The 23,345-nt window shown below is 34.1% G+C and overlaps 1 protein-coding gene across 6 annotated transcripts; it reads left to right on the plus strand.

Moving 5' to 3' along the window:
- LOC130801584 (CSC1-like protein At3g54510) lies at positions 1-23,320 on the plus strand. 6 transcript variants are annotated; one of them, XM_057665457.1, is made up of 11 exons: positions 1-140; positions 1,457-1,730; positions 4,101-4,241; positions 5,893-5,956; positions 8,138-8,350; positions 10,818-11,012; positions 16,751-17,049; positions 17,845-18,124; positions 18,797-19,075; positions 19,957-20,190; positions 22,884-23,320. In XM_057665457.1, the coding sequence occupies exons 2-11, from the start codon at positions 1,495-1,497 to the stop codon at positions 23,034-23,036; spliced, it is 2,094 nt and encodes a 697-aa protein (XP_057521440.1). In that variant the 5' UTR covers positions 1-140; positions 1,457-1,494; the 3' UTR covers positions 23,037-23,320. The 6 variants fall into 6 exon arrangements, with proteins under 6 accessions (XP_057521440.1, XP_057521441.1, XP_057521439.1 ...); XM_057665458.1 differs by having other exon boundaries at positions 1,466-1,730; XM_057665456.1 differs by lacking the exon at positions 1-140 and having other exon boundaries at positions 1,431-1,730.
- Positions 23,321-23,345: the final 25 nt, after the last annotated feature.

A 23,345-nucleotide genomic window follows, 5' to 3' on the forward strand; every position in this document is an offset into this window, starting at 1 on the left:
AAACCGTTGACCTGTAAAACAGTAAAAACAATACCATTACTCCATCAACCGTCTGCAACTCCACTACACCACCCGTCTGCGCCGCCACACCAGCCTCCGACCCACCGTCAACCTGCACAGCATCAAACCAATATATTCAAGTATATACTTTTTTTTTTCTTTCTTTGCATAAATGTTTTAAATTTGTTTAATTGTTATAGATGTATTTGAATGCTAATTGTTAAACATTAACTGTTGATTCATGATTGATGATTATGTTAGAGTATAATATGTTAGGGCCTCGACTATCAACTTAAACTTTTAGATTCCTTAACTTGGTCAGAGCCGGGTAAATAGACAGCGTGTTACATGATTACGGTTCGAATCTCAACCACCCTTTATTTAAAGTGGAATTATAATGCTGTCAAGAAATAAACTCAATTAAAAGCTAGCTTAAGTTAAGTAGCTTAAGTTGATGGTTGAGGACAAGATATGTATACAATATACCCCAATCCCAAACCACATTTGTTAATCAATTTAGGTTTTTTTCTTAATTGATGGTAAATTTATAAATTTTGTTTCTTAATTTGTTGGAATTTATTGTTTTCAGTTGATTAGTAATTTAATTCTATAATTGATTAAGGTGATTGCTCACTGCAGCTGTCGTGACTCGTGACTTGTAAGTGCCTCTGTGTGCCTGTGCCGTCTATAAGGAAATTAGGAAAGACATGTTTTTAAGATTGATTAATTGAATCACTTGTTTGCTACTGGATTGAATTTTTTAATTTTTTAATTACTTGTTTTCTTAGATTTTTAATTTTTTGTCATTCCTTTCTTCTTTATTGATCTGCTTCTTGTCTTCTTGATTATTTGTTTCTGGTTACATTCTTGTTGGTTACTTTGTTTTCTAATTTGTTTGTGCCTGTGTCATTCTTGTTGGTCACTACAAACTTACGAGTTGCCTTACTATTTCTACATAAGGGTATCAGTTACACATCTGGGCCCCTAACACAAATAGACGCTTCGCAAGTTTCATTTTTTAATTTTTTTTCTAATTTGTTTCTAATTACTTGTAGTAAAAAGATGATAGCAGCTGCCCAGTTTTAGGATTGAATTTTTAAATTTTTTAACTACTTTGGGTTGAACTTATTAATTTTTTAGGATTGAATTTCTATATTTTTTTATTTGTTGTTTTAATTTTTGGTGATGTTTTGGTCATGTTTTTGATCCTTAGTTTTCCTTATGTTTTAAATCAAGACCGAGTTGCGCAATAAGATATCTGATGAGTTTTTATATGATACTGTTGTAACTTATTTTGAAAGTGATTTGTTTCAAAATTTATCAAATGATGACATTATGCGTTGTTTTCAAAATATGAAAACTCGGCGTGGAGAATTACCATATATAAAATATTGTAATGTAAATTTTTTTTATTTAAATTGTTGACAGCCGCCACTGACCACCATGACTCCTCAAGGTCTTGCAGCTTCTGCAGCGATTAATATAGGTTTAGCAATGGCGGTTCTCTGCATTTTCTCCATTCTTAAGAAGCAACCTTCAAATGCCTTCATTTACTACGCTCGTCGTCTCTCTCAACAACATGATATTCTTCACAATTTTGATCGATTCTCTTTTCGCCGCCTCTTGCCATCCCTTTCTTGGATTGCTCGCGCTCTTCGTGTTCCCGAGGACGATATTCTTCGCAATTTTGGTCTTGATGCTCTTATCATCATCCGCCTCTTCAAATTTGGGTTTTTTTCCTCACTTTTATATCGCTACTTACTCTTTATTTATTTAATGTTGATTTTTTTTTTTCTTTTTTTGTGTGTATTCTTTTGGGTTTTATTAGTTGTAATTCTAGTTATCCAATGCACTGTTTTAAAACCTAAAGTAGGTCTTTTTTTTTTAATTGAAAATTTATGGAAGTTGATATTATAAAGTGAAATTCCATGTACTGACCCCGAGTTTTTGGCTTGTCCATGTGGTTGACAAACGTTTTTTTTAATCCGTGTGTTAACTCCAAACTTCTAACTTTTCCACTTGGTAGACCAAATGCTAAGGTTTTTGTTAAAATTACGTTATTATTATCCATCATAATGATATTTTTTCATAAAAACAAACGTCCCGATCAACCTTAAATGACACTTTTTCGAAAAATCTGTTCGAAATCAGTACTTAATTTAACAACCCATTTTACATTTTGTCTATCATATGAAAAAGTTAAAATCTCAAGGTCATCATGCCAATTAAAAAAAATGTTCGTCTACCGTATAGAAAAGTCGAAAACTTGGGATTAACACATGGAATTTCTCTATTATAAATGTTGAGTGTAACTCGAAATCACCTCATACGTGTGCTTAAGGTAGAGTATGGAGTGAAGAAGAAACGTGAACATGGTTTTGTATCAACTATGAGCTTGCCATGCATCAGGGGTTGACGTGTTACTTGAAGCCTGCAAAGAAATGAAGATGTGAAGAGCAACTGCATTTACCTTGGGCGCTCAAACTGAGCGCCCTCGGTACCTTGTCTGCAAGTCTTATATAAACCCAAATTCAAACCTTTTAGCAAGCTATTGCCTTTTTAGATGTTGACACCATGCTCATTCGAGAATCTTTCAGATGACTTAATTGAGATTCATACATCATTATAGTCTTTGAGATGAGTTTGACCAATAAAGGGGTTTTAGTGTGACGGAAAACAATTTTTTGAGGAAATTTATTTTCCATAAATATTAATTTTTAATGGAAAATGCAAATTATTTTTTTTATGGACAGAAGGGGAAATGGAGATGCTAGAATGTGAGACCGGGGAAATGGAGAAGAAAAAACTTCGCCCTAGTTTTTTCATATTAGATATCTTGTCAAACCATATAGCGAAATATAGAGGGATTATGTATCTTGTTAAATAAGGAAATAATAATGAGTCTTTTGTTGATCCATGTTATTTTTTTAATGTTTTGGAATTGAGACAATGCAATAACTATTTGGAATTGAGGGAGCACTATACTAATTAATATTGATGTTTAATTTCAATATTTAACTACAAAATGTGAAAAAAAGGGAAAAGAATACCTTGCATGCATTAGAGATTAATTATAAATGTCAACACTTCATTAATGTAATGAACTATGTAGCATTATTATTACAACATAGTTTAGTATAGAAGCTATGCTATTTAGTATAGGATGAGGAATATACTTAAAACCACAATCTCAATCTTTCATCTTTAAAGGTATGTTGAAGACAAAGGAAAATGATTTCATCAAAACGCACATCAAATATTTGTGAGTGTTTTATGGAGCACTCAATACAATGTAGGCTTGAAGAGTAGACCAATGATATAGGTGATGAAGTGACCAAACTACTATCTTTAAAATACAAATAAGAAATGTATTGTTGGTGTTCTAAATTTGATAATTTGTACTATTAGATGGATGATTGAGCTTTTTTAGGTTGGCCCTTATGACAAATTTTGACAAAAGCAAAACAAGCCAAGTGTTTAGATTTTTAATGGTTAGTTGACCAATCAGAGCTTTTTGTAAGATTTGTGCTTCTCATCTTTTCTACTCCTATTGCATAACACAAGCAAAAGATGAGAATGTTCAAAGATTGAACTGGGAAAAAAATTTGATAAGGACAAATTTTTCATTATGAAGAAAAATCGTCAGACATCCATGAGTTGATTATCCTAAAAAGCAAATAAAGATAACTATAGTATCACATTTCAATTACTTCTTCGTAAATTATTATGAGAGAACGGTTAAAGATTGGATAGGGATATAAAATCATATATACATGGAATATATCATTGCTATAAATTCGATATGGATTTACATTACTTTCAAATCATAAGCTTTACATTGTATATTTTTTGCCGACTTTTCCAACCAAAATTATATAGGTTTCAAGATAACGTCAGATCACATGAATTTTTGGTAGGCTTGTGGCGATATATACTTTGTAGTTTTTTCATTTATAGGCTTATGAGCTCTACATAATTGGTTTATTGTCATTCTTTTTTTATGCAACTTAGTTTAGCTTAAATGTCTTTTTGTTGATAATTTTTTAGAAGTCTTTTTATCTCTTCATTTGTTATTTATTTTGGAGATCTTTGTTTTGCAGTATCAGATTCTTTGTTGTTTGCTCATTCATTGGGTTGCTTATACTACTTCCGATCAATTACTTTTCCGAGTCCTCGCATCCCAGCCATTTACATTACATGAATTCGTTTACCATATCAAATATCAATGCAGGGTCTAATAGGTACATGCTAACTCTTTAATCAGTTCATTTCTCCTTATAGGTTATTGTGGCTTATGATTTCTTTTTCATTCACATTTTTTCGAACAAGTTGGTAAAAATATTTTATAGAAAAGCGAAGGTAGCAAGGATTTTTTCGAACAACTTATTAAAACACTATATATGCCTTTCCAAGGTAGAGCTATAAAAAATAAGTTTTACTTACATATATTGAAGAAATGAATCTTAAGGAGGAGCCAGTTTCATTGCATTGCTTCAAAGATATTTTGTATACATTTCATTGATACCTTAGCCTATTGGTAACAAGTAATAAATGATAACAATGGAAGTAATCTTTACTACAATTGAGCATGGAAATCTATATCCTACTATCCATGTCCATGTCAATGAAACTTCACATCCAAACATGTGTTTTCTTTATGAATGTCTTTTCCCTCCTGATACCACTTTTCCTTTCCCTAGTAGTAGTGGACGACATGAAACATCAAGAAAAGGAGGTATTTTGAGTTGGACAAGCAACCCATGGATGTTTGACGTAGAACTTTCTTTGAAAGTTTACATTTAAAAGTGCATTCTATCACCATCATTTGTTACCGGCTACCGAATAGGCCGTTAGATACAAAAGTGGACATATAAGTGACAAACTATGGTGTCTAGTTAGGTTTAGATACAACGGTGAGTTTGGAAGGCCTTTATAAAAATGTTTCCTATATGGAAGTTGTTTGAAAGGTTTGTTCTTTAGTAGTCATATATCTTGAAAACAAATCTGCTAGCGTCCATTTTATGATTATTTAGTCCAGTCACCACTCTAGTGAAGAACATTTTATCTGAGGTACATTGGAATCATATTCATATTGTTGTTCAATATGTCTTTATGTTGTAGCTTGCAGTGTGGCATCCTACTCTTAGAGCATGGAACACTTCTATTTTTAATCATACGACATTGTTTGCCCATTTCAGTTAAGAATGGCATCTTTTTTAGTGCAAAGCTATGAATCTTCATTCAACCCTTTGAGTGGATATGTTGGTATTTGACATTACTTAACGTTTGAAATCATTATTTTTGGATGGTTTTCCAAAATTTGACAACTTTTATGAGAGATATTTCTGGTTTAGTGTTAGCTTTATTTGTTGCTAGAAATTTCTGTCTACAATCTTGAAAATGATTTCATTGTTGTAGTGCTCAATAGTTACGTCTGATTGGATTAGTTGGAAATTAAGGGGTACATTTTATTCAACTTTCACAGCTGCTTCAATTTGACTGAGTGATTCCCTACTAGACAAATTTTTAGCTTCGTGTTAGTGGATCTAGGTTACTAGAAGAACTTTTCAATAATTGGTACTTTGCAGGGATAAGGTTGCACATCTTTCCGACTTTGAATCCTCTTTAAACTGCTCATAAGAGGCAATTGTGAGAGCTTCGGGGTAATGATTTTTAAGCTGTTATTGGTTGCATTCCCTGGTCCATGGCTTTATCACTATGATTGTAGTTTCTGCATGGGAAGGTAAGTTGGATAGGTGCTATTATGATGTGACCTTCATAGGTGGAGCTTTATGAATGTGAAGTCATGCCTTTATTATGGTTTAGTTTCCTCACCAATTTATTCCAAAATTATAGTCACAATCTTAATTTTTTTTCCTCTTATGCTAACAGGCTGTGGGTGCACTTTTCTTGCTTATGGTTCATATCCTTGTATGGATTGTACATGTTGTATAAGGTAACTCTGCCTTCATTAGTCATTATATAAATATGCTTAAATATGTTTTAATGAGTGGTTGAGTTGTTGACTAGCCATGTTAGTTACTTTGTTACATTGAGCTAAGAGTTTAACATACCCTCTTCGTTCTTTTGTAGTTTTAATGTTTGTGTAAGAGAGCTCTCACGTATTTAGAAGTTGGAACAAGTTGTGTAATTAGAAAATAATTGACAAGGTAGATGCCTAATTATGCTAGTTCTAAGGCTCACGTTTGGAGCATTTATAAATATGACCATTTTAGAGGTATCATAATGTAGATTTTTGACATGGTCCACTTGGATGTGTTGATGAACTAATGTGAGCTCGATCCTTGTTAGCTCGCACATTGATCTCTACCTGAACTTGAGCATGTCAAGCCAACAAATATCCGATTTAGCTTACCTCATTTCAATTGAAAGTTCTAATCAAGGCAAAAAAGATTCAGTCTAACATTTCCAATTAAGAAAACATTCTTTATGATTGTGATATTTTTTTTAACTATATTTCTGATATTTATAGTGTAATAAATTAATAAGCATAATGCTAGGTTGAAATCTTTACTTGTAACTCAAAACTCTTATATTTCAATTATTTTGTACTTTCTTCATTTTTCAAAGACAATTTTGATTAATAATGTCTTTAATTGTCTATACTAAAAGATATGAATTTATATTTTGAAACTGGATATTGACACTTCCAACATCATGTTACTTGTGACATTCATTGTATACATTTTGTGAAAAAAAGAAATGTGAATATTGAATATTGAATATTGCAAAATTTCAAATTGTTTCATATGGAAGAAAAGATGTTAGTATATTGTTGAGCTTTCTCCCTGACTATTTGAGGGTGAATACATGCAAATACCCTCTTAAGCATCTTGATACAATTTTTTGAATATTTTTTAAAGATTGTAGTTGAAAATTTCACCTTTTCTTACGTTGTTATTTTGTTTAAAGTAAGAGGTTTTGGGCCTTTATATTGGCTAATAAATGTAAATTTATCTTATTTATGAGTTTCAATATACCAAAGAGCTAAACTTTTATTTATGGATGATAACGTCAATACAGTAAATAGTAGTCTCTATGGATGTTGCAATATCATTTAAAACAGAAGTTGCAGAACACCAAGTTTCAAGATGGAAAATTGAAAATTCACTAATAGCCTTTATGTGATGGAAGGACCTTGTTTAATTTTCTTTATTAAAAAGCCGCAATGCAATTATTAGTGGGGGTATTCATGGTAAACATATAGATTTACAAAGTTGATCGTGACCAAATGCTTTGTTGTTCAGCTACTCTTGTGAGAGACCGTCTCTCAAAGTGACGACTTCTAAATAAGAAGCCCACATTTTTATTTTCTCTTTAATTTGTATTAATTGGGTTATTTAGCCCATATATCTAATACGTCTCTCAGGATGACCATCTCTCACAACAATTTGTATTTATTGTTTCTAGTTTGCTGAATTCAATAAAAATTGAACTTTGATTGCAATCAAGGTGTTTTGTTCTTTAAATCTGTTGCTTTTATATAGTTAATAGGTGTTAGGGTAATCAGGGATGTTCTTAATCAAAATGTTAGGTATCAATGCGTTAATCAACTAAATATGTTTTTAACATAAATTCTTAGCAACTGTATTTCTTAATCTGATTGATAATGGTGAAAAGAAACTGTAACGCTATTGTTAGTTTGAAAACATGTATTGTTATTGATGTAAACTTATTTTTGTATAGTAGGCTATGAATAATGGCTCAAAACCAGGGTGCAAAAGTGAGGCACACATCACCCTATTGCGGTCGTATCGTAAAGATTTTGGAGTTCACTGCAACTTAAATATAGGCTACATTGCTTGTGAAATCACCCATATTGACCGCTATCAGTCTTGCGACTGTGAACAAATCCATGTTTTTTGCACTATACTCGAAGGATAAAAATTGAGTTTTGGACCAGTAATATGTGATGGATAGGTGTTCCATGACCTCATGTGGATTTATTGAAGGTTATATATAGTGAATGAGACTGATTTGCTTATTCCATGAGTTATTGTGGGTTTATTGAAGGCCATGGCCCATGGCTTTTGCTTTATATTTTCCTTTTGTTTTTTTTTTCTTCTATGTGAAAGAAGTAATGCTAATACTCTAAACAATCCCTTCTGACATGCAGGAATATAGAACTATTTTGTCCAAAAGAACTCTGTGGCTTCACAAATTAAAGGATCGAGCCGATCGCTTTACTGTTTTAGTTCGAGAAATTCCCCTTTGTGCTGAACATAAAAGCTATGGATGCAGTGTATATCACTTCTTCACAAGACATTATCAATATTCTTTCCAATCGCATCAAATCTTGTATGATGGAAGGGATCTTGATTTGTTGCGGGTAAGCATTAAAGGAGGAAGCAAATGATTTCCATTTACTGGAATATCTCTATTCTTTTTAGATAAAACTTTGGTCAACATCTTCCATAGGTCTTTTGTTAATTTGCTTTTGTACAAATTGAGATTGTGGGGTTTTCAGCGGCAAATAGTCTTCATAATGTCAGCTATGTAAAGTTCCAGTTTTTAGAAGCATTGGAAAAGATTTGGAGGGAGTATGTAAATGTGAAGCTTCTCATAGAGCTTAGCCAATATAATGTGCCCAGCCATTTCCCATCGTGTAGGAACAAAAGACCTTATTGATTCTCAATTTGCTCAAAAGGAGTTTAGAGTTTCCAATGATGCTTTAATTGTTAAAGAGTCGAGTAGGAACAAAAGGAGCATGACTTGCAACTTTTGTAAGAAGAAAGGCCACCTCAAGAAAGATTGTTGGAAATTAAAAGCCAAACAATCCGATGAAAGCAAATCCACAAAAGCTATCTCCGCCGAAGCTAGCTATGTTGAAGATGATATGTATGATGTTGGTGCTCTTGTTGTTACTAGTGAATATAAGGGTGGTGATTCTTGGATTTTGGATTCGGGATGTTCGAGACACATAACTTTTAACTTTAGTTTTTTCTCAACTTATCAAAAGATTGATGGAAGAAAAGTCACTATGGGCAATGAGGCTAGTTGTCCGATAGTTGGTATTGGAGATGTTAAAATTTTCATGTTTGATGGTGTTTTTAAGAACAATGACCGGAGTCCTTCATGTTTCAGGTATGAATAGAAACTTAATTTCCCTTAGTATTCTGGATAAAGAAGGTTTTAGGTGCATTGGTGAAGGTGGAGTTTTGAAGGTTGGCAAGGGTCCTAATTTGTTCTTGAAAGGATCCATTAATGATGGCTTGTATATGCTTTTGGGTTCAACCTTAATTAGTTTGGCTTGTGTGTCCACTACTTCAACCGAGCATGAAAATGAAATTGATACTTTTAATGACAATTTGAGAATAATTCCAACATACCCCAATGAGTCCATGGGATGTATGGACTTGATTGGTAATTAAATTTCATACTCTTGTGAGCCCTTTGAGGGCATTTTTAGTGCATGTGCTATGTTTATGCACATGTGTTGTTTTTGTTTTGAGTATGATGTTGTGTAAGTTGTTATATTATGGAGTGAATTAGAGAATTCCATTGACTTGGGTGAACTCAAGTCAAGGTGGAGATTGTTATGAATGGTGTGACTTGAGTGCACATTTAGTGTGTGCATTCATGTGGTGACTCTTGGGATAGAATCCCATAAGTATGTCATGAATGGGTATATTAAGATGAATCTTGATGATTTGGTCTATGATGATGATTAAAGTATGGATTAATGAGATAATGAAGTATGAGTTATTCATGGGAGTTATGGGACCTAATGAAAAAGTTCAAAGGTTTAAAGATGCTCTACTATGCAAGTCGAGCAATACTGTCAGAAGCCCTCTGAAGTGCCGCTCGACCAGCTCGCTCGACCGAGCGAGCTTCAAAATGGGTCGAGTGAGCGGACAGAATGTAACCAGAAACTTCTTGCAGCCCACTCGACCGAGCGAGCCTCTGCTTTGGTCGAGCGATGTCTCTGATGCTCCTAAGATGCTGTTTTTTGACTCTTCAAGTTCTTGGGGATGTTCCATTATCATTTATTCATAGCTTTAATGTACTTAATGTTACTTAGTGTGATCTCTCCTATAAATAGAGAGCTCTCATTAACATTGTAATACAATCCACAAAATACACCCCAAGCTAAACACTAGCCTATATCTCTTCTCTATTGTAATTCTCCATATTTGAGAGTTCTTTGAACTCCTTTGATAATATAAGACATACTACACACCGGAGGACGTAGCCTTAGTTGGGTGAACCTTGTTAAATCTTTGCGTCGTTTTATTGCTTTACTTTCTCCTACAAACATCGATATCATTGATAGCGTAATTTGTTTGTCACTAAACCTCATACATTCGATCTTGGCAATATTGGAGTTTGAAACACATTGTTCGAACTCTAATACATCATCGTTTTCAGTTTTTGAAACAAAGAATTTTATACTTTGAGAGACAAAATAGTCTATATTACTTTCTTTTGGTGTTGTTTTCGTATGATTTTCCTGTACTTTTGTATTTCTGCTCTCTTCTTTCATTGCTTGTAGTTTACATATTTGAAATTGTTTGTAGGAAAAATGCTCTTGAAATAGTTAATTAAAAAGATATCAAGGAATTCACATTTGGTGTACTGTCTTCAATAAAGTAGAGCATTGACTGTTAAAGGTTTGATCATCCATATCATAAAAATGGAATGAATATATTTACTCTCGGAATGTAAAAAATAGTTTGTATTGGTTGGAAAATGAATAAATGTAATGTTGCTTTGAAACTACTACTCTATGTAGTTTTGGCTTTTCTTTCTAGTGGAATTGATATAGCTAGTTTAATTTGATTCATCATCTTTTGCAGGAACAGGCAATGTTGATACAAAAAAAGCTACAACAAATGAAAGAGAAGTCCATGAAAAAGAAATCTAATAAGAAAGATTCGCTTTTTGAATCATTGAGAGGAGAGGCGTCAAAAATAGCATTGCTGGAAGAGAAGCTTCACAAAATATGTGGTGTCATATGTGGTTTGCAGAATGAAACTTTGCTTCAGCAAATGGTAAATTTTATTTATTTCTTGCAATGGCGTCATTTACTGCTGTCTCTTCACATTAACTCAGTTATCAATGCTAATGTGTCAGAACCTTGACACTTGGATATAGATAAGACACTTGGTCACTACAATTTGGTTTGAAATCTGTCACATTTTTCTTATATTAGCAAATCGGACAATTGGACATTGTGGGACACTTCTGAGTAACATAGATTCACTGAATAGACATTAGTGCAGTTTCTGTGTATTGGTACTTGTATGAAACTTAAAAGTTGTAACCCTACAAGGCTGAGATAATCCCTTGTAGATGGTGCACATTTTTGTTTTTGTCCCACCCCACTCACATCTTGATGGATAAACATGAAAGATTTTTATAAAGTTGAGTCATGGTGCATGTTGTTTGCTGTTGCCAATCGTATTATATTGCGAAAGAGATTAAACAAGGGCTCAACCTTAAATTGGAATTGTGGATTTGGGATTTAGGCTAAACCAAAGAAAATTAGAGTAAAGAAAATCGAGTAAATGGAATGTCATTTTAGTAGAAATGATTTACAATCGAGTGAATGTTGTGTCTTAGGTCAATCTTTATTGTCCAAATGTGATGCATAGAAGTGTAGTTAGAGAAAATAGGTTTTATGTAACAGAGGAGCCCTTTTAAGATTGAAAGACTAATTTTGTTCAATAGCCATTGGACCAACATTATTACATGGGTCAAAATGTTGGGGCCTTTAAAAAGGATTGTGATTCAAAAATGGAGTTAGTTAAGAAGTGTATGTAATGATGGATGTGTGGATCCTTATTGAAAGTTAAAATTAGGAATGAGGACACAAGAAGAAGGTTGGAAGTTACAAAAATTGAGATAAGATTGAAAATTGTCATCTTTGGTTAGAACACGGGCAATAAAGGTCGAAAATGTCAAGTTAAAAAGGTGAAAGGATGCGATAAGATATTTCAAAAGAGGAAGAAGACCAAAGATGACTTGGATGGCTGTGAGGAAAGAATTAGAGATCTTGATCTAGAAGTCCATACCACAACAAATAGGAATGCACGTAGAAGGAGAATATATGTGAACGATCATGGGACTAGATTATTGGTTCATGTAGCAGTCACTTCCTATGGGACTAAATGCTCTTAAAATAGCGAGTGAGCAAGGGTGTGAGAGACCATGGTCTAGAAGTTCATATGGTTTTTGCTGGATTATTTCGATTTAATCTTGATTCATTATCTATTGAAACTTAAATTTCAGTTTTGGCAAGTATGATGCCCAAAAGTCAGATTAAACATTATCTAAATTTTCTCGCATTGTACTATTTTATTGTTTGAACTCAGTCCTGGCCTCAATTTGTGTATACAAATGCTTAATTTCATTATAAGGTCCTCAAAGTCGCGACCATTCTTTTTTTTATTTAACATTAATTACTTATCTGGTGTTTGGGTGAAAATGGGTTATGCCTTTTCGTTATCAATTTTTTCCTTTCAAATTGATTTTTAAACAGATTTACTTAAGAACAAATATGTTCCTCTATTACACTGTATTTTAAACTTCTATCTTCTTCAGAAAGGTATGTTGTTCAATTTTTTTCTCCTTTTCATCCTTACCTGCAACAACAAATAAGTTTTCCATGTCGTTTTTTTTATCATTTTTTCCAATTATACTAAGGGTTTTCGGTTCGATCCATATAGCGATCCAGACTGTGAATCCGGGCGACCCAGGTCGCCAATGACCCGCGATTGGGATCGCACGACTCAGATCAAGGATCCCTAGGCAAACTAGCGATCCTGGTAGCAGTGGGATCATCTAATTTCTTCTGGAGATCATTTAGGATCTGTTTGTTTGTAAATTCTGTCTGCCCGTTGTATTGGGGGCTACAAACAAAAGTACAGGCTACCTTCAATCTTAAATGCGTTCAAGTAGTCTGTAAGTGACCCAACAATCAAATTGGGTGTCGTCTATGGTGAGGATTTTAGGAAGGTCAAATCTGGTAATGATGTTGTGTCAAATGAGCTATTTTATCTTTTTGATGTGATGGTTGTGCTTCTACCCACTGCGTGAAGTAATCTGAAACCACCACCAACAAATTTTTTTTACCCCCAACAGCTTGTTTAAAAGGTCCCAATAGATACAGTACAAAGGGGATTGGGGGGTTGATTTATTTGAGCTCCCTTCTGAATGATGTTGAGGGAAAATTTTTGACACTTTTCAGACTTCTGGATAAGTGATTTGGCATCTTCCAAGGTATATTCTGGAACCCAAGGAGCCTTTCGATTTGAAAAGATTCAAAGTCAAAGATGAGTTCCTTTGCTTCTGATTGGTATTCTGTATGGTTGTTTCTCTAGCCTCATATTTCCCCAAAGTTTTATTTATAGAAGTTGTGAATCAGCTTTCAAACTTACATGCTTTGCTTCCAGGACTTTGTAGAGTTGTAACCGAACAATCACAACCTCATACTCAGTCTCATTATTTAATGCTTTGAACTGGAACTTCAAAGCGTATTCTATAGTCTTCCCTTCTGGGGTTATTAAAACTAGTCTTGTTCTGGCCCCAATGGTTCTAGAACTTCAACCCAAGACCTTTTTTGGCACTTGGGAACCCACTATGCAAAAATGTCTCCCTGGGATCGCCCTTTGATGGTTGTCCTAGATTGATATTTTATGCCCAAGTCATTGTCTTTTACTGCCTGCGTCCAAATCTTTCTACCTTATCTAAACTTTTTCTCCATGGGCCACCACTACAGATGAGCATCAATTAGGGTCTTAATTTTCTGGTAGCCACAATCACGACATATGTTTTTTTTTCAATCATTGTGTTTCTGGATTCAACGTCCAACATGATTCTGCTCACAACGTAGATAGTTGTTTCAACCTTTTTTCCTTCTGGAATCAAGGCAGCACTTAATGTGGTTTGTGGTTTGTGAGGCTGCCACTTATAAATACAACTAGTCGATTTTGGGGAGGCGATAAAAATTCTTAGGGCAACATTTGTTTAGACTTTTAAAGTTTATGCACATTCTCCATTTGCATGGATGACCCTTTTAGACTAAAACCACATTGACCAGCCAGTTAGAGTACATGCAAGACTCTATGAACCCTGCATCCATTTTTGCAACTTTTGTACTTATTCTTCTATGAGTTTTTTTTTTTACGGAACCAAAGTTTCTTTTTTTTTTTTATAGGTTGCATACCTTCCGATACATTCAGCTTATAAGTAATTTGGTTGGATCAATGCATGGCACATCAGCAGCTGAATGTGTAAAAAGGTATGCACTATCCTTTAAATTGAGTCTGAATTTTGGATCTAGAACCTTCCCTATTTCTACCATTTTATCGGTCCCCTCTACCAGAGACATATGTTCAATATTCTCTTCGTCCACCTCCATCTAGGTGAAATTTTCTAGGAATTATCCTTTTTTGATTGTGTTGGATCTACTTCAATGGGACCATTGGTCCCTTCCCTTTAGGTCATAAGAGAAAGCAAAGGCTTTTGTTTTTATGGTTGCCTGTAGGTCTTTCTCATTCATCGAGTTTATACTTGGAAGCTTGTTTTTTGTTTTCCGCTTCGTCCTGACTTCATTGAGTATATTGCTCGATCAGGCCGTTTTCATATTTCCGTTGGCTCTTTTCAACTTTCCATCTTTTCCCACGATGAGTAAGGTAATGCTAGTTATTGCAATCGTTAATTTACTTGTTAATTTCCTTCCAGGAGCAGTTATTATGTAGATTCTTTAATTACTGTGATGGTGACACCCTCCTCATCATCCTGGTTGAACAAAGTTTGGTCAAAACCGCAAACCAAACTGGACAAAACCATAGTTTTAGTATTTGGTTTGGTCTGATATTTATCCAAAAAAATTACGTTTGATTGGAAACTGTACCATGATTGAGAACCATAGGTTTTTTTATGTTTAAAATAGATTGCTACCTAGATATTTCAAGATGTAGTTTTTTATGGTAATATGTACTTAAATCATGTTATGCAATCAACTAATTACGAATTATTATATTTGGTGATCGTAGCCTCTAAGCTTATTCTGCCTATGAAACAAAAACTCCCTCGTTACATCACGTAACACCCATCATGTAACACGTTTGAGACTTTCCACGATGTTGAATCCCATTATATAACGGTGTATGTCTTTTCATGGTCAAATCACCGCGTTGACTGTTGCGTAAATAACTCCCGTTATTTTACCGTTACAACGTTATTTGTCTCTCTGTTCAAAATTCCAATAATACCCATTTACTTTAATTATTACTGACCATTTAAATTGTAATTACTCATGATTTTAGTTACAAAAAATAATTAACTAATAAGTTCATGAACTTCAAAAAAAAAAAAACTAATGAGTGAATTATCCACCAAAGTAACTCATAGAGTGCAACTATAATAGCTATGGGCATAATATTGCGTAATAATAGTAGCTCAGGTGTTCAACAAAGAAAATACAATTATAAGTCCAAAACACCCCTTATGTGATTTTTTTTCAAAAATTTACACCGCATTGGTCGCGATTCGCGATATTACTCCCTTATAGCCATTTTCCGTAACATCGCAACTGTTTTCGCAACCATATCAGCAACCACAAGTTTTTAAACGGCTATTTGTCATTTTATTGAAAACTCTTAAAGAGAAGTGTTGGCTAAGAAAGAAATACTGGACATAATTAAGTTTCACTAAGTCTATTGTTAGTTTTTTGGGTTTGTCTTAAGAGACTGCTAGTAGAGATGTTCTCTGGGTACCTAATCCGATGTCTTGATAATTAGAGATGAGTACCTAGTAAGCCCCTTTTTAGCTTGGAGGAACCTTACTAAGGTTTTTCTATTATGGCATGAGGCCTAAGTAATTTCTCTTGTCTCACCAGAGTTAATGAAGTTATTCAATGCAAAGATGATTGAACACAATAAGTATGGTTCGTTAGCTAATGTAATACAAAGATAAGCTTGGTTCAATAGTAAAAATAGTCAGAATTCCGATACTTTGAGTGTCGAGTGAAGAAGTATTTACTCATCATTTGACATGAATTCCAAAAGTCCCTAATCTGATTTTGCCTTGAAATGTTACCCTTATCAATAAGGTGGGTTTCTTTGTGGAATTGGCTACAACCTCTTACGTGGCAGTATGTAATTTGTCGTACAATGGAGTATTAAATACAAAAAATAACTTTTCTTGTTTTATGAGAGACCCTTGCGTATTCTTAGCAAATAGTATTTTTCAGTCCAATCATTAAAGTGGACGAGCCTCTATTTAATGTTTTGTCCTGTAAAAGATTTGAGGGAGATCTTCCCAGCTGATAAGTGAGGGATCTGGGTCAAGATTATAAAATGATTATTATAAGAATTAATTTAAATATATGCTCTAGAAAAATTGAATTACTATGATAAAATACATACTTTTCAAGTCAACAATTATTGTGATGTCACGAGTCGTAACACCATGAGGTGATGCATCAGTGACATCGCCGCCATTGCCTCATTTACGACGAAGTCTAATTTTTTCTATGATGTACGCACATAGGTGCTAAAGGGTTTTGGTTAATTTTGTGCTTCACATATTAGTTGTGTAGTTTTTTACTCTAGGTCTTACTCCTCAGGTTTTGTTATATTTAGTATATAACTTCTAGCATCAGATGTTCGGAGCAACTTTAAACAATGATTTTTGATGCTTCTCTATATCTTTTTCTTCTCATTCTTAAAATTCTTCGGTTCTTTGTGAGGAATTCTTACACTCAGGATTTCTTTGTTTCTAGGAGTTGCCTGCTGCTTTTGTGACATTTAAGACTCGGATTGGAGCTGCGCTTGCTGCCCAGTCCCAACATCATCCACATCCTTTTTTATGGATCACAGAACAAGCTCCAGAACCTAGAGATTTATTATGGAAGAACTTGTCAACCCCTTCTCGTAGAATGTTGCTGTACAAAATTGGGTTCTATCTTGCTGCAACACTTCTCACAATTTTCTTTGCTGTCCCAGTAGCAGCTGTTCAAGGTATAGCAAAATTTGAAAAGCTGAAGAATTGGTTTCCTCCGGCCATGGCCTTACAGTTAATGTGAGTATTCTGGTTTCCTTGTCATATTAATACACCCTTAATGCTTTTTGGTAGCATATATTTGACATTAACACTAATTTTTGTGCACTTGTTGTTGTTGTTGTTCTCGTCGTCGTCGTCAGTGTTTGACAACATGAAATATTGAAAGCTGTCCTGGAGTTACTGTACAATACTTCCAAAGCAAGCTTAGTCTTTAATTTTGAGTTCAGTCAAATGAGAGATTAAAGCACAATGTTAAGCCTAAGAAAAAATGGGGGTCGTCACACCAGAAGATGACTTGATCAGAACAATTTTTTTGGAACTAACCATTAGGAGACAGATAGAAATGTTAAGACTTATGAGTATATTTTATTGAATAGAAACACAGTCGCTGTAGCTGAAATAGTCTTATGAATGGATACCATTAAATATCAGATGCTCTACGTAACGAGGAACAATAACATGCATTGTGTGAGTTCTTTATGTAGTTTTAGTTTGTTTATCTTGTATTCTTATCAGAAAGAATCGCTACAAATAATGATGCCCTTGTATACTATATGCCGATTTAAAATCAATCTTAATATATATGACCACAATATTCGTATTACGTTCACTGTTGATGAATGTTTTCTTGAACAGGAATTACCCATTGTTGCTGTTATTTATTGTTCTTTTGTGGTCCTTTTATGACTTCAACCAACTCTTCAAATTAGTTCCCTTAAGCCAATTGATTCTTACAGTTTTGCCCATTTTTTACAGTCAAATGTCTGGTTCCTTTATGTATGTTCCATTCTAATGTATGAATTTTTCTAGCAGACCAGGACTAGGATCAGTCGTCACAGGATTACTACCTGGTCTTATCCTTAATGGATTTATTTATATTGTTCCTTATTCAATTCTTGGGATGGCCCAGTTAGCAGGCTATTCCTCAACAAGTCAGACCGAAATTAAGGTCTGTAATATGGTATTCTACTTTCTAGTTGGGAATGTCTTCTTCTTGAGTTTGTTATCAGGATCTCTGTTAGATGAACTTGGAGAGTCTTTCAGTCATCCGGGTAATTTTCCTAATCGCCTGGCACATGCTGTTGCAGCTCAGGTAAGGTTGTTAAACTTGTCTATTATGCTAATTGCCTAGTTGTAGAGAGGATCTATTATGTCCTTTATTTTGATGGGCCAAAAATGTATAGTTCTTTGGTTTTGGATAATAATGGACTGTGGTCAAATGGTTTATTAGGTCGTGTGCACTTCATATATGTGAAGTTGCACATGATGTTTGCTATCAAGGGTCAATCAGAAGCATCTTTTAGTGTTATTACTAACAAGGGTAAGGTTGCGTCGTTGCGTACATCCGACTCCCAATCCCACCCTAGGAGTTATTTAATAGCATTGGGGTAATTGAATGTAGTGAGGATCTATACTTCGGCATTTTTTTGGTGTATGTCTAAAATGGACTTAGTCTACAACATTTTTAGTGTAAACTCTTCCTTAATCTTTCATTAACAAGTCTACATTCCTCACTCTCCATTCCACTTAAATACACTCTAACTCATGGTCCTTAAATTTAAGCATGTTGCACATTTAGTGTGCACCAAGTCCATGCAAGATCAATTCTCTTTTTACAATACCTGAATTTGTTTTTTGATCAATGATATTAGAAATAATTGCGCGAGTGTCATAGAAATCTATAGTGAACAAATTTCAAACCACTGATACTTTGTTATCAAGAATAAAGGGTTGTCGATGATGAATAATTTGCAATGTTTTTCAGGCTGATTTTTTCACAACATACATCCTGTCAGATGGACTATCTGGTTTCTCGCTAGAAATATTGCAGGCTGGCTTACTGACATGGGATGCCATAAAAAGACATACTTTTTGTCGGGGAAAGAAAAATTCTCCTTATCTGTATTCGCTACCTTATTTCAGAGTTATCCCATTTGTTTGTCTGTGCTTACTGATCGGCATGGTTTATGCACTTGTTGCTCCCTTGCTGCTTCCTTTTCTTGTTGGCTATCTATACACAGGATATGCCGTCTACATGAACCAGGTTGGTTTTCTTAATTTCCACTTGATCGAGTGATGAGTATTAATGAAGCAGAAATTGAAGAAGATGTTATTGAATTTAGTTTTATGTGTAGTCAATCGGTTGAATCTGGAGTATGATTCTTGAGTCTTGTTTTCGTTTAATATATGGTCTGGCCTGGTTGCGACTTGATTGAACTGAGGAGGATAAACAGAAATGGAGTATGTTACTTCCTCTCCCCTACCCTTCCCTTCTGGTCTTGTCGTCTTGTGTGTATTCAACTGTTGTGGTGTGGTGGATGATTGATATTTCATGTGTTTTCCCTAATGTGCATGATTGAGCATGCATCTTCCTTCTGAGATTATGATTATAGTTAACTAATTATTTTGCAATAATGATGGTAATGAAATAAATATGGTAATAATAATAGTCTAGGACATTGAAATTCAAATACAAATTGCGGAGGGAGGGAAATGGAGCCTTTGAGGTTTAGAAGAAGCTTGAAAAGACTCCCACGAGCATAGTATGTCGGAAGATCTGGTAGCACTGCAGTGTCCTTTCTCTGAAATCTAAGTTCAAACTATTCATGTCCAATGACCTCTTTATATTGGTTATTGCTTGTTGTTTCTCTCGTGAAATCTATAGGTATGCTAATCTCTTGCTAATTCATTGGAACTTTTACTACAAGAAATCATCAGGCAGGTTTTTTGTCTCTTACCATGATCATTCCTTTAACAATTCTCGTCATACTTAGGATATCACTTTGATTTCACCATGCAACAAGACATATTGACGCATATATAATTTGTAGATTTCTTATGTACTTTAATGTCTTTCTGACAATAATATTGTTACAACTTAAATTGTGAGATACATAATGTGAAATTGTGTCGCTCTTATTGCAGATGGAGGATGTATATCCAACTGTTTATGAGACTTGCGGACAATATTGGCCATACATCCATTCGTACATATTTGTTGCTCTCGTTCTCACGCAAATTACTATGATTGGTCTTTTTGGATTGAAGTCAAAGCCTGGGGCGGTAGTTGCTACTTTACCACTTCTCGTTTTCACGTTGCTGTTCAATGAATACTGCAAACTCCGTTTTCTTCCTTCTTTCTGCCAAAATACCATCCAGGTGCTTTTTATTTTCGACATAAATGATTAAAAAATTTTCTTCTATCTGCTTTCAGTTTTTCGGCTGTTTGATGTGAATTGGCGGTGTATCTTGATTCTTGACTGAAACTAAAATATACTGAACTGAAGTCATTTTCTGATGTGATGAATTTTATTGATTGAAACTAATAGATTATTTGCTTTGGAGTGATTGAAACTAATGAATTTTATTGAATATATAAAGTGAGTTACAATCTATGTTTATGGAAACTACAATATTTACTAAACAATAGCATACGTAATACAAGATATGAAGATTAAATAATATTCTAACAATGATATTATTCCATTCTGATACACCCCTGCAGGAGGTTGATAAATAAAAGGTAAGATTTTAAAGGTAATCACCTAAAGTTGAGATTTTTGAAAATAAATTTTCCTTAAATCAGCCAAGTCCACTACAATCGTAAGAGTTAGGAACTTCTCTTTGACCTCTCTAAATTACTGGCTTTTCTAGCAATTCCGAATTACGTTAGGGATGGAATCAATGCATCGGAAAAGATTGCCTCCCAAGATTGTGTATCTCTTGATTGTGAGAAAATGATGTACATGTTATTTTCGATAACCATCAAGCTATTCATTTCTCGACGTCCTCTTCATAAATGAACCATTATTGATTTCCAGTGCGGTACTTTGGCTCCTAGAAACTCCTGTATCCAATACCTTATATTCTCATATATTTGGAATGTTTACCACATATATCACGATGAACCATATATGTTCTTTCTCTATACCCTAGACTCTGAAGGTATTCCATGACCAAAGCAAAGAATCTCAAGGTCCTATTTATTTTTCATGAATTCTTGAAATTGGGTCCCTTTTTAAAAATTAATTTTCTTGAACTAAAATAAAAACTCAATACAATTTTAATTTTAATTATTATAATTCAATAACAACTCTAACACTATTTCTAACTACATTAAAATTGATTTTATAAATATAACTTAAGTTAAGTTATTAAAAATTAAATTTTCATTTCTAGTGTTAAGGACAGAAAAAAAAAAGTAATTGGTTGATGACCAAAATTCGTAAAGTGTAAAAGTTTGAATGATTGAAACATTAAGAAATAAGTGGTTGATTATTTTCATAAATTAAGTTGGTGGCTATTGATGTTTAATGTATGAATAAAAATTATATGATGTAAGAGAAGATGTTTGGGAGTTAAAGGCTTGCTTTGGAAAGAGATAAAAGGAAGGAGAGAATAAAATATAATCAATTGGATTTGAACCTATGACTATTGATATGTTAAGTAATTGTAATATGATAATTATTTATGATGCTCTTTAGTTTTGGGGCCCTATGCGGTTGTGGTTGAGTATCCCACACATCCTCAAAATCGCCTGTGGTTACAGCCTTATAGGCTTCTGTCTCCACCTTGAATTTAGGTTTTGAAGTTTCGATTGCCCTTAGTTCCCGTGCAACAGTCATCACTTATCATGATATAGACTTACATGTATACAAATTTCTCTGCACCTGGCACAAATAATAAAGATGGGAAATTCTTTTCGAATATTATGGAATCTGTTATGCAGCTTCTAGTGGTCTTCATCAAGATTTACTAAGAAGTCATCAATAGTACCAATTCATTAATAATTGTGGCTATAAACATGGTATGTATAAACAACTGATTCCAAACACCTGAAGCAATAGTCTTTTTTTCTCTTTTACTCATCTAACATTGTTGAAACCTTACTTGAAGTGATATTAAATAGCTTCTGTGTTTTACCTTTACAATTGACCTCCTTAGCTAGCTCTTGTGTAATTGTGTTGTAGATACCTCATTTTTCAACTTATCATCAGAGATTTTTACTCCAAATATTGGTTGTCCAAGCTCCTTGGACAAGAATGTATTGCGTTTTTACATCAGCCACTTCTTAGGTATCATGGTCATTTATATATTCTAATATCTACATAATGGAAGAGTATGATTGAAAATCTCACTTCTATATACGCATTTATTTTAAACAATTTTACTAAATTCAACACGAAAATCAAAAAGAATTGACCTTTAGTAAAATAAGGGTTTATTATGAGTTAATAAGAAATTCCAAAAGCGTCCAACGAATTTGATGTGGCTGACGGTTTTCCTCAGCTCTATGGGGCTACCAATGGAAGTTGTTAATATACCACTGGATTGTGAGGCTGTTAATTAAAGGCTATTCACATGCAGAGAACACGAATTGGTAGGTGGATGGCTATTGCTGGACTATAGCTATTGGTGTTTAGGAGTTGTGCTTGTGGTGGTAACAACAGGTAGGAAAGGGCAACATCATTGTGAGTGGTGCAATGGTTCGTGTTGGTGCGTGAAACTCGAGTAATAGATTGTGCAACTTATGCTATGTATATTCGATAATTGGTCCAATAATTTGCACAAACATTTGTATGCTTCCTATTTTGTTTCACCGTTACACTTAGGGGAATTCAGTTCATCGGTGTATGAGCTTGAGTTGTGAAAGTGCTGGTGTTCTTTGAAATGTCTACGTATCATAAATTGTTCCCATGATTAAATAAACTGCACTTCATGTTATTAAATGTTTCTCTTCCCGTTAGATAAAAGTTCTCTGTGGTCTTAGGAAGGGTTAAAGATATATACTCCCCTCCTGTATTGTTTTACAATGTGTCAATGACAAACCTTTATTAGTCTCTCTCTTGTAGGATGTCAAAGAAGATGATGAGACGGACGAGAAAGAAGGCACTCTAGAAATCAACTCTCGGAATGCTGCAGATGCATATTACCCACCTTTCTTGAAACCGATTAGCTTTCCTGAAGAAGGATCGAGCTCTAGAAATCATCAGCAACCAGTCTAGTTTTTAATTGATGCCAGAATTCAGAATAGCGACTTAAGCCAGAATGCCTATTTTGTACCGTCTTCATGGCGTTATAGATAATACTTATGACAAGCAGTTTTCAGGGAACTCTGTAGGATATATGTGATAGTTGACGCAAATCTTGGTTTCCCTTCTTGTAATGACAAAGGGTGTTTGGCTAAATAGTTTGTCGTAAAATTTTATCTTGTTTAGGTACAAATAGTTGATTGTCTGGTTAAATCATAATATGTTCAAAATCAACTTAGATTAATACCTAAATTGCTTTTAGTCGTTTGACAAACAGTCTCA

Source organism: Amaranthus tricolor, chromosome 15, assembly GCF_026212465.1.
Source record: "Amaranthus tricolor cultivar Red isolate AtriRed21 chromosome 15, ASM2621246v1, whole genome shotgun sequence".
Classification (NCBI taxonomy): domain Eukaryota; kingdom Viridiplantae; phylum Streptophyta; class Magnoliopsida; order Caryophyllales; family Amaranthaceae; genus Amaranthus; species Amaranthus tricolor.

Coding starts and splice junctions, on each gene's coding strand:
- LOC130801584 (XM_057665456.1), top strand. CDS start 1,444: ATGACTCCTCAAGGTCTTGCAGCTTCTGCAGCGATTAATATAGGTTTA. Junction 5,957..8,137: donor GATTGTACATGTTGTATAAG/GTAACTCTGCCT, acceptor TCTGACATGCAG/GAATATAGAACTATTTTGTC. Junction 19,076..19,956: donor ATGCCGTCTACATGAACCAG/GTTGGTTTTCTT, acceptor CTCTTATTGCAG/ATGGAGGATGTATATCCAAC.